The sequence below is a fragment of the Anthonomus grandis genome, chromosome 6 (assembly GCF_022605725.1).
Source record: "Anthonomus grandis grandis chromosome 6, icAntGran1.3, whole genome shotgun sequence".
NCBI lineage: Eukaryota > Metazoa > Arthropoda > Insecta > Coleoptera > Curculionidae > Anthonomus > Anthonomus grandis.
In genome coordinates this window covers 29,460,710-29,477,438 of record NC_065551.1, presented here as the reverse complement: position 1 = coordinate 29,477,438, position 16,729 = coordinate 29,460,710, and the positions used below count along the sequence as shown (strand labels likewise).

General features: G+C 30.9%; 1 protein-coding gene across 3 annotated transcripts; it reads right to left on the bottom strand.

The window, feature by feature from the left end:
* Positions 1–404: 404 nt before the first annotated feature.
* On the bottom strand, positions 405–16,526 carry LOC126737203 (apoptosis-inducing factor 1, mitochondrial). Of its 3 annotated transcripts, XM_050441979.1 has the most exons (14): positions 16,440–16,526; positions 16,167–16,369; positions 13,428–13,642; positions 13,162–13,317; positions 13,021–13,102; positions 12,840–12,967; positions 10,654–10,784; positions 10,414–10,589; positions 10,158–10,349; positions 8,718–8,836; positions 4,367–4,564; positions 4,200–4,311; positions 3,931–4,136; positions 405–862 (listed from the first exon to the last, which is right to left on the bottom strand). In XM_050441979.1, exons 2-14 carry the CDS (start codon positions 16,270–16,272, stop codon positions 599–601), a joined length of 2,085 nt encoding a protein of 694 aa, XP_050297936.1. In that variant the 5' UTR covers positions 16,273–16,369; positions 16,440–16,526; the 3' UTR covers positions 405–598. The 3 variants fall into 3 exon arrangements, with proteins under 3 accessions (XP_050297936.1, XP_050297935.1, XP_050297937.1); XM_050441978.1 differs by lacking the exon at positions 16,440–16,526 and having other exon boundaries at positions 16,167–16,433; XM_050441980.1 differs by lacking the exon at positions 16,440–16,526 and having other exon boundaries at positions 13,578–13,642; positions 16,167–16,433.
* Positions 16,527–16,729: the final 203 nt, after the last annotated feature.

Here is a 16,729-nt window from a genome sequence, read left to right as displayed (position 1 = left end):
GGTATCGTGAAGTATGTACAATAGGGAAAGAGTTTTAAGTTAATTTAACAACTTATGTAAGTAAATACTCCTAAATATGATTTATTTTACTCCTTGATAGATTTGTTTATAAGTCTATTTCTTTTTATAGAATTCCAATTTTTATTAGTTCAGGCTTAAGGATAATTAAAATTCAACATTTAGATCACGGTTGTTTTTTGAAATTCAGCCTCCCAACCAAAAATTAAAACGTCATAAACAAATTAGCCTTAGAATAATAATAAACCTTTAAAGATTTAGTTGTTACTAAACTAGTAAATATAGAGAACACACTTATATCGCAATCGACGGCTTCTAAATCTCAAGTTCTTTTTTTGTAACGTATGCAAATATACACATTTCACGAAACAAACAACAAATAAGAGTACAATTCATAATTTACAATATATTAGCCAAACAGTACACCTATATAACACTTTTCTTTACAAATTACTATTAAAAAAGGCTCTCTTAAAAATAAAAATACTTAACCTATAAATGTAAGTGATCAATGAAAACGAATCACAAAAAAAATTGTTGGTTCTCTTACGATAGTTACGATAAATGCTTAAAGTCTTTCTTATTCGTCCTCGTGGATATTGAAAAGTTTCGCCACTTCGTTAAGGTCATCGTATTTCTTTTGTTCTTTTAGTACTTGTCGCGCTATCGACATCCTGTTGAACACGTTCCACAAAACAATTCCGACAACAATGTCGTTCCGCAAATAAAAGATGACACCTTTTCCGTAATCCTCTCCTTCTCTGGGATTTGGCATTAGTTTTCTGGATTCCTTTAGTTTCGCCTTTTCTTCTTCCGAAAGGTATTTCTCACATTCTTGAGGTAGCTGAAAAGTAAACAAAAAAAAAACATACATAGTAAAGATCGAAAAAATAAAGAAAATAGAGTAACCCAAATTAGAAGTAATCAATTTATATGAAATACACTTTTACTGAAGCCATCTGAGGATCAAGAGGCGTTTGCCATCCGCATGTTGTTCGTGTGTTTTGTACTAATTAATAACTTAGATTTTAAAAAATAGATGTCAAGTGACAAACTGAGAATATGGTTTTAACGGCTAAGAAATGTTTCAAACAATGGGTTTGATAAGCACTTTAAGGCACTATTAAATAAAAAGCTACCTAAAAAGTGTAGCAAATTTTTTAATATAAAATGTATATTTCAGAACAAACTCGAACTACTACTTTATAGTAGTTAATATTTCTGTAAGATTTCAATATCTGTCAAGATGCTACAGTAGTACTCATGAATACTATGGTAGCTTGTGCTTGTCTGTTAAGTATGTTAAAGAAATCTGCTTAAGTAAGTTATAGAAATGTAATAATAGAAAAATGATATTTACTAGAAAAAACCTTCAAACCGCAGCTTTTTTCTTTTCAGGTTATTACCAAAATAAGAATTTTTGACGCTTAATACGGGTAAATTCATTATTATTTTATTATAATAACTTCAGACTTTTTAAAAATGTTGTTATTTTTATATAATTTGGATTAGTCCGATTAGCCTAAATAAACTGCGAAGGGAGGCACCAAATAAACAAAATAAACCAAAAAATTATTAATGCCAAGTGACATACAATGAGACCCCGTTAAGTGGCAACAATTCTTATTTTGGTAATAACACGAAAATTCAAAAAGACTGCGGTTTTTTCTAGTAATCTACTTTTCGATTCTGTGTTGTTCAAAATTATACTGTGTCCTTTAATTTTTTATGGAAATCAAAGTAACTAAATAAAAATAGAAGTTTTTAATTCCAATGAGGCCTCCTACCAATTTTTCTAAAAACTTTCGCGTTATACTGGATACGATATTTATAAGTTACATTTCAAACAAGCCCAAATCAAACAACATCGGATAAATCTTTTAAAAGTTATAGCATTATAAACAACTGTACTTTCACTACCTTCCCGTACTTTATTCCAAGGTTTCTAATTATGCTAAGAAAAAGGTACCCTAAGCTGACACTTTCCAGCGAAAATTAGAATTGAATTGTTAAATTTTGTAAAAAAAAATTTAAAGTTATCAAAAGTTTACTATGTCAAACTGTTTGGCCGCTAGGGGGCGTTTCTTGAATTTGGTCGATTTCGGTAATAGCCATAACTTTTTTGCTATTCCGATATTTCCGATATTACATTGTCATTTTTCCATTTTCCAAGTCTTTTAATTTTTATAGAAGTCGGCTTTGGTAAAAAACAGCACATGTCATATGTGACAGCCAGATAGAAAATTGTTTATTTCTCCTGTCAGTAACATATTTGAATTTGCTGTATTTAGAGCTACATAGTGCTCAAATATTTAGAGAATTAAAAAAAAAATGTATGAAAATTACGAAAAAGTTGACATGTTAAAGTGCTATTTTCTGTCTAATGAAAATTCCGAGGCAGCCAGTGAATTATATTTAAATACCTTTCCTGAACGTCGTCAACCAGATAAAAGAATATTTCCAGTGTTAAAATTAAATCTTGTGAAGCACGGAAGTTTTAAAAAGCCAAGCCCCAAAACTTATGCTGTTGAAGCTGAAATTCAGGAACTTAATATAATAGGTAAGGTTTTAGATCATCCTAACAAGTCTCATCGAGCAGTAGCAGAGGAAATAGGTGTTGAAAAAAACCAGAGTTTTAAAAACGCTTAAAAAATACAAATTTAAACCCTACAGGGTTAGGAGAGTTCATCACCTTCAGGGTGGCGACTTTCAGAGAAGAATTGCATTTTGTGATTGGTATGTCAATAAGGGCAGATTGGACGAGAACTTCCATAATAACATTATTTGGACAGATGAAAGCCGAATAATTCCTATTACTGGACTACAGAAAACCCACATGGAACAGACAGGGACGGCTGGGCTTCAATATTTGGGTTGGAATTTTTCGAGGTAGATTTTTGGGTCCTTATTTTTTTAATAAAATTTTGACTGCCCAAGATTATGTAAATATTTTACGAACATATGTTGCACCATTTTTGGAAAATTTACCATTAGCGAGAGTTCGAAACACGTATTATCAGCAAGACGGTTGTCCTTCGCACAACGCACGAATTACGACTGATTTTTTAAATCAGGAATTTCGGGATCATTGGATTGGTACTAGGGGACCTATATTGTGACCTGCTAGGTCTTGCGACCTAACGCCGTTAGATTTTTTTTATGGGGGAGATTGAAGGATTTAGTTTTTAAAGGAAGAACTATTGAAACACGGGAAGAGTTGCAAGTAGCGACTAGGCAAGCTTTTCGTGCTATTAGACCTCTTGAGCTTATAAACGCTTGTAAATCAGTTAGAAAAAGGTGTTTATTATGTATTCTAGAAGGAGGTGTTCAGTTTGAACACCTACTTTGAAAAAAATGGTTCTAGTTTGTAATATTAGTTTATAATTATTATTAAACTCTGTAAATACTTAGCTAAATACTTGCCTAGAAATTATTGTTAATTGCTTTATTTTTTTTATGATATGTCGAAAAATCTTAAGTTTATAATCTAAGTGAAGTAAATTTTTTACATAGCCTATTTCTATAAAAATTAAAAGACTTGGAAAATGGAAAAATGACAATGTAATATCATAATTTGAATAAATGACAATGTATATATAATTTGAGAAAGTGTTTTCAGAAGTCAATTATCTTTAATAGCAAAAAAGTTATGGCTAATTACCGAAATCGACCAAATTCAAGAAACGCCTCCTAGCGGCCAAACAGTTTGACATAGTAAAATTTTGATAACTTTAAATTTTTTTTTACAAAATTTGAGCTCATGACATCTAAGTCAATTTTTTCCTATCTGTTCGAAAAATACGAGTTTTCTGTTAAAACAGTCGAAATTGCACCACCATTTGCTACATTTAGCAAAAACTACAACTATAGCGAAAAGAAACCGACAAATTAAAACGAAAATGTTACACTTACCTCTTCGGTTTTTGATCTATCACCTTCGCCAGTTTGTTCAACTACAGCTTGCGGGGTATCTTTGTTTGTCTGTTTGGCAAATACGCCGACTGTAGGCAATTTCGAATCGACGATACCGATGGCTTCATAACCTACCTCCGGTCCCAAATCACTCCAAAACATACTTTGGTGCTCGTAAGGATTGCGAGCACCTGCCATATTTTCACCTGAGTAATTAATCAAAATAATTTAAAAATATAATATATGCAAGAAGTGTTTTTTAAACATGCCTGCTAATCTTCCAGAGACGACTGCATGATCGTGATGTTCTATTCGCCTACGGCCCAATCTTGGATCGTAAAAGCACGCGCAATCTCCTGCTATATACAAATCAGTTCTTGCCTAGAATTAATAAATAGTTATTAACCCTCGATACATTCAATTTAAATAAACATACTTGAAGCTCAGTATTTACTAAATATCCACCAAGTTCTGGGTCCACCTCCAAATCGGACTTTTCGGCCAAGTCAGTGTTTGCTTCCACACCGACGGCGACAATAACGAAATCCACCATGACTGTTTTTCCGCTGCTTAGGGTCAGTTCGACTCGATTGTTTTTCGATTTGACGCCAACAATTTCCGTATTCGGTACAACCTGTAATAGAATTTCTTTATTAACTTATTTCCCTCTAAAACCAAATTAGAGTTGGTCTAGAAGATACTTTAAGTCAATATCAAAAGAAAATGGCTATTATTAGAGTAAATGTCAAAATACTTTTAACATAAAGTTACTTTGTTTCAGTCTGTGTTCAGCCCCTCATCACTGGGTGAATATGTTGTGCGAGATTGTTCTTTTGGAAATGTCAACCTAACTAAGATCAGCGAGAAAACTGTTAAGAAAGGTATAAAAAAATTGAAACTGAAAAAAGCAACAGGTATTGAAAATATCCCATAACTTTTGAGATACCGGGTGATAAAGATTGAAGAAAAATATACGTTTTTTTACAATACGTGTGAAACCTCTGTAGATATTTTAGTAATATTTGGTATGCATTTTCTATGCATCAAAGGGCATTTTCTGAGGTTCACTAATTTTTTTTATTTGTATCAGTGACATTCGTGCAAGGTTTAAAGTAAATATTTTTGATGAAAAATATGGCACACCACTGTTTACTTAACCTTTCAAATAATGTATTAACCTATTAAATGTCTGCTGATCATTGTTGGTTGATTGTCAATTCTTGTCTCCTTTAAAGTAGAAACTTTTTTGTGCAATTTTGATCCATTTCATCAAAATGGTAAATTATTCAAATGCAGAAATGACTGATATGCATTTTGTTTATGGTCTTGCTAACGGAAATTCATTGCAAGCATCTAGAATATATGATAAAATGTACCGTCAACGAATGGCACCTTATCATACATTATTTGCACGCCTTCATCAAAGACTGCGAGAAACTGGAACTTTTCAACCAAGAAAGCATTATTGGGGTCTCCAACGCGATATTAGAACACCGGAATTGGAAGAAGCAGTACTTAATTTAATTGATGAACAACCTGACACCAGTACTAGAAAAATTGGTCTGCAGCTACATGTCAATCATATGACGGTATGGACTATTTTAAAGGATCACGTACAGCGAGTCCAGGCTCTATTAGCACGAAATTTTCCTAGACGTCTTGAATTTTCTCGTTGGATGTTAAAAGTCATTGAGCGAAGCTAATTTTTCCAGAGAGGCAATCATTAACTACCATAATAACCACATTTGGGCATATGAAAATCCCCATGCCATAGTTGAAGTTCATCACCAACAATAATTTTCATTAAATGTATGGGTTGGAATCATTGGAGACTACCTTATTGGCCCACAGACATACTTCCAGGATTTCTTGAGGCGGTACCCCTAGATGTTACGAGAGTAATGTGGTTTATGCATGATGGGGATCCTGCCCATTTTAGTTTATAAGCGCTTCGTTATTTAGACGAAACATATCCAAATCGTTGGTCCTCAGTTTTGGCCACCTCGGTCACCAGATATGAATCCACTGGATTTTACCACATGGGGTCATTTAAAAACTTTGATGTACGGGATTCCGGTACTGGATATTGATGACTTGAGAAATCGAATCATTAATTCATGTGTCGTAATTTAAAATTCTCCCGGAATTTTTTATCAAATTCGTAGACAAATGCGGTGACGTATAAACTCTGGCATAATGGCAGAGGGTGGTCATTTTCAACATTTTCTATAATTATTTAATTTCTTTTTCTTTCATTTGGTTTAAAACAAAAATTAGAATCACATCATCCATATTTTTCATCAAAAATATTTAATTTAAACCTTACACGAACGTCACTGCTACAAATAAAAAAAATTAGTGAGCTTCAGAAAATGCCGTTTGATGCATACCAAATTAGAAAAAGCATACCAAATTATATTAAAATATCTACAGGGGTTTTACAGGTATTATAAAAAAAACAAATATTTTTCTTCAATCTTTACCACCCTGTATCTCAAAAGTTACGCCTTTTAGGACATACTTTAATTTAAAGTTTTTTTTTTCTTAAATTTTTTTCGCATCTATTTAGTTACACCCTGTATAGGGGATGCGCTGCATTTCTTGCGAGACCAATTGCACATATTTTCAGTATGACTGTCCAAAGCCAAATGTTTCCTGAAAAGCTTAAGGCAGCAGTTCTGCCCTCCTTAGTTAAAACGTCCTAACTACAAAATTCTCGTTTTTTGTGCTTTTATTAACCTATCAAATGGTATCTACCTCCTTGGCTAAATTAGAAAGTCCTAACTACATTTTTTATGCCTTAAATTCACCTAACTATATATTCCTATGTGTAGCAAAGACGATAATCTCAAATTAAAATGTCCTATCTATCTTTTTCTAAGGTAAAATGTCTAAGTAGCATTCCGTTTGTAGAATATTCATTTGTACCAGTAGGGGCATATTCGAAAAGCCGGTGTCGAGATAAGGAAGATTTTATTTCAACTTTTTTTGAATTTTTTTTATATAACAGAGACATGCGTAATTTTACGATCTGGTTTGACAACTGTGCAGCTCAAAACAATAATTTGGCCTTATTTTGTTTACGTTGTAAACTCTACTGGGACTAAACTGGAGAATTTGGAAATAAAATACTTTCAATCTGGTCACACTTTTATGTCCGCGGACTCGTTCCATCACCAGGTAGAACAATGATTGAAAAGGCACGGTAAGGTATTCGATTTTAATGATTTTAAATCGGCTGTAGAAAAGGCAAACTCATCTAAGATCCATGTAAAAGAGATGAACATACAAAACTTTTTTGATTGGAATGATTGTTCATCCAAGTTTAAGCTTCAAAAAATTGTTCCCAAACCTCAATTGCAGAATATGGGACATTTGCACTTTAAAAGGGGAGAAAATGTGTTGTACTACAAAAATGCCTTTTTCGGAAGAATTTAAGCTCTTGAACTTGTGCTAAATATTATAAGGATGGGTTACCAAAACCATCTTGCCGAACACAATGTAGAGGTGTAAAATTAGAAAGAAAGCAAAATTTGATTTCTAAGCTACGTCCTATTATTCCGGCTAACCGAATGATATTATAGGAGGAATTAGTCGTTTCCCATAATAATGATACTTACAATAAAGAAAAGGTAGATTTCCAGTAAGAGTAAAGCACTTTTTGAGTAACTGATTTCCATTCATAATGATTTCATGATTTACTTTCATACTGTTTTTAATGTTCTAATGTTTTAATAGTTAGTAATTTAGTTATAATATTAATTTAAAATGTCTTTAATAAAAATCAGTCCAAAAACAGATATGTTTTTATTATAATTACTTTAAAAAGTCCTATCTAACTTTTTTTTCTAAAATTTCACCAAATTTTGAATCTAGTCTTTACTAAACGTTACCCACAAATATTAAAAAAAAATTTCTAAGCGTATAAAAAGAATCAGATAATTATTTCAAAATATGAGGATTGCATATTAGTTTATCGATTTGCGAGTTAGGATGTTTTAAATAAGGACGGCAGAGTTATTATCCCTATTTTCAAAAATAATTCTGAAAGTGACATACAAATTTACAGGCCTATAAGAATATTAAACTCTTTGGCTAAAATGTTTAAAATTAACCTGTATGATGACATTTTGAATTTACCAAAGAACAGCATGGATTTGTCACTGGAAAATCCACACTTTCCAATATATGCAAATTTACCACACAGGCATTTAAAGCCATATACAATCAAAGACAGCTTGACACAATCTATACCGACTGTGCAAAAGCATTTGATCTCGTTGATCACGGGATCCTTATAAAACGATGGGCTGATCTGGGCTTTTCCAAGGAAACATGTTTTTCATTTCTTATCTTTCTGATCACTTCTTCTGATCACACAAAGTAAAAATTGGCAGATCTTACTGAAATCCGTATATTGCAACTTCAGGGGTTCCGCAATGGAGTAATGTGGGTCCCCTTTTAGAAAATACTAATAGTAATACGTATGTTTAAGATTTAATTTTAAAAATTAATTGTAACAATGGTATTTCAACCCAATCTTTAGTAAAACAGCTGGCATTTATGTTCAGCTGGCATTAATAGGATAACTTTTTTTCGTACTCTTGTCAGTAGCTAATACATAGTGACAATGACGCAAACGAGACAGGATAAGATCATCGTTTTATCATGAAAAAATACAGATTTAGACCACGTTTCGATTAATTAATATTAAGCAAAATTTGTCTTTTTTACAGATTTGAAATTCTCCGAGTACGCTAATTCTGGTATAAATAACAAAGCCTTACCTGAACGCCTTCGGCTCTAACTTTCTGTGACGTCCACAAGCTAAGGTATTCCGGAAGAATTCTTCCCATATTACCAGTTTCTCTGAATATTTGATAAATGTCTTTATTTTTCTTTTTATCTAAAAATAAAAAGTTTTTATTATTATATAATTTTACAATAATTAACATCAAATCACAAGACAGTTTTACCACTAACTACAACTCAAAGATTAAAACTAAACTATTCCCGAAGATGCTAACATCGTTAGCGAAACACGCGTCGAGAGTAAAATAAAGAGGTTTGGTTAGTGGTAAAACTGTCTCATGATTTCAGTGTCATACCAACAGTTCCAAACATACGACTAGTTAAAAAGTTAAATCTGTATTAATACAACAATTGTTGTGACGAATTCATGACTTACTTATTGAACAAAACAAAACTCCTTACAGAGAGTTTAGTGCTTAGTATTGCTGAATACTTAAATATTGTATATGGTTCTTTTTTAACTGATTGAAATGAATATAAAATCCAAAAAATTCCAAAGTCCTGTGTAAGATTGACTAGAAATTTTGCCTCAGAGGGTTCATGTGGGTGAGCATGTAAAGCAAGTCTATAGTCTTAATATGACCCAAAGAAGATTTTTGGGTATAAGCTGCACTGTACATAAATTACCTAATTTTCATGAACCAGAATATCTGTCAGAATTCCTTACTCAAAGGGGAGATACACATAATATAAATATTCGCTATAAAAGCACACTGGCAATCCGCCAGCATAAGAGTGAATTTTTGAAAAGTTCTTTCATATATACTTCTGCCTGTATTTACAATGGCCTACCTGCAGAAATTAAAGATATAGGCATGGCCTCTTTTAAGTCTAAATTTAAAAAAAATTTAAATTAGACTGCTGATATTTTAATATGGGTGTAACTTTGATTCTGGTATGGTTCTCTGAATCATTTTTGTTTAAGTTTTTATTTTTAAGAAAATTATACGTTATGTACGATTAATGTGTGCGGTACTTTCCACCTTTGTATGTATGTAAGCGGATTTCTTAAAAAAAACATCTCCAGATCGCCAAAGAGCTGATCCAGCAGAATTGCCGAGCACGGCAAGAGGCGGGAAATGCGACGCGGTACTTCTCAGTCCCCGGCCTGACGCACTCGCGAGAATAAAATAAGTTGAATTGTCAAGTTGGCAAATTAAAAGTTGGTTTTGTGAATTTAATGACTTTTATTTAGTATCAACCCCAAAATATTACTACTGTTTACATGTATGTAGAATAGATGTAATTTATTTGTTGCATACAATACAGATTATTTTATTTTATTGTGTATTAGGTCACAAATCAATTTAGGAAATACTATGTTACACGCTCAAAAATTGAAAAGAAGAAAATAGACTTATTCACGTTTTTAAAAGAAATATGAACTTAAATCTCTAAGCATAATCTACACTCACCTTTCCTTCCGAAAGCGCAAGCCAACTCACTGCCTAAAAACCCACCACCTATAACGGCCACTGATTTTGCCTCCTCAAAAGAATCCAGCATATCCTTAAAATCATCGATGTTCCTAAATACCTTAATTTGATTTTTTAGGTTGTCATCTGCAACTGCCACCTCAAATACCGGTGACAGTCGTGGTGTCGAACCTGAAACGTAAATTAAACTATATATTATACCTAAAATCGCAATCGGACTAAACTTGAAACAAACCTGTAGCGATAAGACATTTGTTATATTTAATTTGAGAACCATCATCTAAATACGCTAGCTTTTCCATGACATCCAAATGCGACACTGACCAGCCACGTGCCACTGCTACACCACCATTTTCGCTTTTCATAAGATTTTCGCATTCAATATAAAAGTCGTCAGGTTCATAAAATAAACTGGAAATCAATTTTATTACGTCACATTTCCACTTAAATTTTCGGTAATTTAAGAGATTCCTACCTCCTTTCAGATCCATTCCATTGCTTAAAAATTAGTCTCTTTGACACATCATTATCCTCGTTAAACCAAATTTCCTTTGAAAGTGGGGGGCGCATATACGGGTAATAAGGCTCGTTTGATATAATGAGAACCTGAAAAATTATTATAAAAAATATATACAGGGTGTTTCAAATTCGATCCTCATCATAGAATCTCGGAATCTATAAGAGATACGAAGATGGTTAAATTGGAGCATAGTTGAGAATTTTTGAGCTTAACAATATGCAATTTAAAAAAATTAAAAATTCCGCATGGTTCGGAAGATTTTTGAAAAAATACGAAATTTTGAAAAATCGATTTTATTTTTTTCTGACTTAAAATAATTGGCACTTAATTTGCCTTGCAACTTTTTTGTACATGATGGTGTTTTTAGATATTTAATACGAGGTTTCGTCTTTTGCCAACCATCATCAACTTTGTTTTTTCCTATAGGCGCTATACTCTCTAATTCCTTTTTTAATGTATCACAAGTAATATTTTTTATTTAAAAAAAAAACTGAATTTTTGAAAAAAACTAAATTTGTCGCAATAGAGTTTAAGACAATATTTAAACTGTCAATAAATATCACACGTTAGACAAAAATACTAGCAATGCAATACCGTAATAGTGCAGACACATTACTTCAGAGTTACACCCTTATTATTTGAAATTATTTTCCATTTTGTTTCACAAAATTACGTTAAATTCCTAAAGAATATAAAAAAATGATTGAAATCCCTGGAAGGCATACAAATTTCCTTCAAATGTCTGAAATAATATAGAAAATTAATCCAATTTTCTGGAAAACCTATAGAATTAACAGTATGGAAGTCATAAAAAAATCCCTTCAAGCGTTTAAATAGAAAAACTGATTCTAAAAGCCTGGAAATAAACAAAACTTTTTTTTAAAAGCCTGAAATAGTTAAAAAATTACTCCGTTAACCTGGAAAACTATAAGAAAATCCAAAAACAATTCAAAGTCAATTTTCCAAAATTTAAAAAAAATCCTAAAAACGCAATAGCGTTAAATTAAATAACGGAAAAATTAGCTCAAAATCTTAGAGTAAAACAAAATTTTATTACAAATGCCTGGAATAATATACAAATCCTCAAAAACTCTGAAAACAGTTAAAAGTTATTTTAAAAATCTCAAAAATTATGCAGTTAAAAATTAAACACAAAAACTTACCCTTAAACATTAAAATTAAAGGAAAAATTATTTGAAATAAATGGAAGACGTGATAATTGACCCAAAGTTCTGGAATAAAACAAGATATAATCCAAGTTTGTGGAATATCATAAATATACTAAAAAAATTTGTGAAAATAAAAACAAAACATTATTTTAGAACATAAAAATTAAAAGATAAATTATTTAAAATACTTGGAAGATGTGGAAAATGATCCTAAGGGCTAGAAATAAAATTATAATTTGATGTTCGAAAAATCTGCAAAATTCCAAAATTTGCAATATTTCAAAGTTTTTGGAAATAAAAATTGGAAATAAAACCTTATCCTAATACATTAAAATTAAAAGAAAAATTATTTGAAATATTTGAAACACATGGAAAATGATCCTAAAGTCAAGGAATAAAACAAGATTTTATTCAACATGCCGGGAATAATATAAGAATGCTCGGAAAAGACGGAAAACGTTAAAATTTATTTCAAGAATATGAAAATTCTGACTTTAAAAACTGATAAGAAAAACTTATTTTAAAACATTAAAATTAAAAGAACAATTTTTCGAAATAAAAATTATTTCCTGAAACTGTCGGGGATTATTATAGCTCCAAAAGCGTTTATTATTTCTGTTAAAATTGCCACAGTACGATCCATATTACAATTATAATAAATTTTAATCATATCTTGATTTTCTTCATGCGTAAAAAACACCAACATGTAGCACAAAAAAGTGGCAATGCAAAAGCGCAAATTATTTTAAAATTGAATAAGAAATAAGGTAAAAAAAAATAAAATGGATTTCTTAAAATTTCGGATTTTTTTAAGTATATTCGGAACGATTCGGAATTATTAAGGTTTTTTAAGCTCAACAATTTACTACTGTGCCGCAATTTAACCATCTTCGTATCTTTTATAGATATCGAGATCTCCATGTTAAGGGTCGAATTTGAAACATCCTGTATATGAAATTTTGCATAACGCACCTTAGCCGTAGGATCAGAGGATTTAATAGCTCTAAATGCGGTAAAAGAGGCAGTACCACCGCCAATAAGTAGATACGGTATGTCCTTAGGAATTTGGTCAGAACTGGGTGGAATTTTGGTTATTCCGGCTAAAAAATTAATATTGTGAAAACTTTCCAAACTAATGTAAAATTAAATTTACCACTTGCTGCAGCTTTAGCGGCTTTCTTCTTATGGGCTTGTGTTTGTTTTTGAGGCACCCGTTTCTTATCCAGATAATAGATCTAAATAAAGAAAATAATTTTAGAAATATCCTTATTTGCATATTTTTTATTAGACTTACAGTTCCAATAGACAGAGCTGTGGCAAGCAACCCAAGTAGCAGGAACTTTCTACCTTTCGCTTTATGTTTGCGTTCATGTTCATCCCAAGCACCCTCAGGCTGAGGCATTCTATCCATTCCACTTGGAATGTTACATGGTGTGCTAGATCCTGTTTTCTAAAAAAAATATGTTTTTCAAAATAAAAGTGTCTGGTTATAGAGTAGTGTTTATGATAAGAGTATGTGATTTGCTGTAATTTTTACTAAAGGAACATGATGATATTTACCGGTGGAATTGAATAGGGAGAAGCCTTCAAAGGGTTAATTTCTACAGGATGACACTCTTTTAATTTAACACTGTCAGGAGAATCAGCAGATTGGGAATACTTGGATTTTGAGGAAGGGTGGGATGTCACTTGTTCACAGGCATCACCTACCTTTTTGTCTGAATCACTGCTAAAATGCTTCTGCTGTGATGCTGCTATTTGTGGTGATTTTAAATCTAGAAAAATTAGTAATGTAAGTAAATTATTAATAATATGATCACAAATAAGTAACTTATAATTTACTGCTATTGACTTAAAGCAACATAATATTGTAATTTAATAGCTACATGAAAATAATTAGGCTGAGGCAGGATAGTGAACCCTGATTCTGAGACAAGTACCTGATATATTCTATTGGTTTTTTATGCTGACAATGTGTGAAATCTAAATTAACATTTTCCACTTACACCTTACTTATTACATTGTATACTCATATTAAATATATTAAAATTATACAAGACAAACTTATTATGCTTATACAAATTAACATTAATGTCTCATTTTTAGCCAAATTTGAAATACAAAGATTTCAAGCTTAATCTAATAGTCTGTTTTATAACAATTTTTTTATTTAGGAGTTCAAAAATGTTTGTAGGGGGCAGTTTTAATTGTAGGATAAAATATATACATATATGTAAAATCTAGCACTATGGTATGAAGTAAATAGTACATCTATTTAAAAACATGTTATTAGCAAGTGTGCAATATAAAGGGTAAAACTAACATAAACAGCACAATCTTACATGTGCATTCCCAGCATGAACCCAAATTGCTTTAAACCCTAAATAAACAAAACAGTCAGGTAGAAAAGCAGAAATATATTCCTTATCTGTAAGAAAGTAGTTTGTAACTATAATATAGTAGTATATTTATATCAGACAATTTAATAAAATAAATATATAGAGATTAAACAAAAAATAATGGGAAGAAAAAGCAAGGTCAGATATATGCAGAACCCTAGCTCATGGAATTATTGAAATATTAAATAAACTATTGTGTTTAAAGATTAAATCTAATTAAATAAACAAAAAAAATCATTAAAAATCAGTATGACAACAACAAAAAAACATTTTATTTTATTTATATTGCAATTTTTTATCTCCTTATTTAATAACCAGAGAAGGAGGAACTTTTCTTTTACAAATCCATATTTAATTTATACTTGATTTTACTATAAGTAAAATATTATATAGTATAAAATATTTTATAGTAAAATATTTTAAATTTTTTTACATAAAAGTAAATTGCTCAAAAATATGATCTAGTATATCCAAATTCAATTATTGTACAATACATGAATTTAAAGTATTAATAAAATATCTTGTGCCTAATGGTTCTTTTAGTAAAGATGAATATAGCAATAATAACTTTATGACATTATAACTAGGTACATTAGATTTAAGCTTGGGCTTTTGACCAATATGGTCGTCACTGAGTTGTGTATGCTTTTGTATTAGCACCAATAAAGTTCTTCGTCTTTATCTAAACATATCAGACACACAATACATATTTCAAAAATTATTGAATATGTTTCAGTATGTATGAACTTGTGTACTTCAGTATGTGTGAAACATTGAGATAGTTTACAACAATGCACCAACTCAGACCACTTATTTCAATTGCTATGTAAATCACATGCTAGGTTTTATTCTTTCAATTTATTTGTAAACCTTAAGAGTAGTCTTTCGACAAGTTTTATTGCTACCTCTGGCAGGTTCTATTAAACTGGATCCACAATTGTTCTCAAGGTTATATCTAGATTAATAAAAAAAAGCCAATTCTTAGTATATGCAAATGATCTAAAAAGTATATGCATTTTAATACAAAAAACATGGGGTTTATCTATATCTCCTGCTTTTGTGATTCTAATTACATATGAGGATCAACTAAAAGACTTGGGAGCATTATGGCTTGATCAATGTTGATCAAACAGTAGGATGTTCTTTCATCATAATATTAGCTTTTCACAGCTTTTAGGGCAAATACCAATAAATGTACCCAAAATGAGACTGAAAAGAAGGGATATTTATTTTAAATGTTAAGGTGCCAATACTCTATTAGATTTAAGTTTAAAAGAACTTATTCGGCACATCAATTGTATACAGGAAACTTAATAGTTGATAAATTTGTGGTATTAATTTTATTTAGATAGGCATTATATATTTTTGGAATCGGTAAAAATAAGTAATATTTAGACTTCAACACCTTTAAGGTGTGTGTAAGAGTAGAAAAATAAAATAAATTAAAAAATGACTAGTACATTTTTTACAGTAACCTAAATTCTCGCAAATTAATTTTCAAATGCTTTTATAGTTAGGTTAATATGGACTTACACACATTTTAAGCCTTTTCCCATAATTTCAGGTGAAGTAAAATGTCAAAATATATCTTTAAATTAAAATTTCATTTTTTTGCCATAAGAATATTTTTTCCTTGAAAATTTAATACATTTTAATACTCATTGCATAATTTCAGATCCTATTTTCAGAAAAGTTGCTAAGCTAGATCTTTACCAAAAAATGTAAAGCAGGTTTTTTAACTAATAACAATCCCCTCGTCCAACCCCAAAAGAGCCCTAACATATTATGTATATTAGTTATAGGCAATAATCTGTATGAACAAAAATTGAGTTAAAAGATCTAATTAGCTTTCTATACGTTTGCTTGGAATAAATAAATGTTTCATAAACTTTTAACTTACTGTTTAAGCTGCTCAAGCTCGGTTTGTAGTTTGAAAGGGTAACAGAGGAAAAATTCCTAAAGTAAAAATGCTTGGACACATTAAGTGCCTGGTTAAATCGTAGCATTATATCCAACTTTTCGCTCAACCACTATCACTTAAATAGTCAAATATCTTTCATATTAAGCCTAAATGGAATATGGATCCTTGCGTTGCCACACCGCCTGGATTAGAATTTAAAATATGTCATCTAATTAAAAATGTAAATTTTTTAAGTATTTTTTCATTAGTTACCTGAGTACTTGTCAAAAACATCAAAAAATTTAATTTAAAACCATAACAACCAAAAAAACCGTGTGAGTGATAAATTCTAACCTAAAATTTATTATTTTGATTTTTTTCTGGGTAATCCAGCTATCTGTCAATTTCATTATTGTCAATGCAGTTGTTATTAAGCTGCTTTTACATGAGCCGAGTTTTTATTATAATGAGACTGTTGTACGATGCGAAATAGTTGCAGCGACGACGATCGCTTATCTGGTTCATTGCTATTAAGAATACAAGTGATGCTATTTACAACTTTC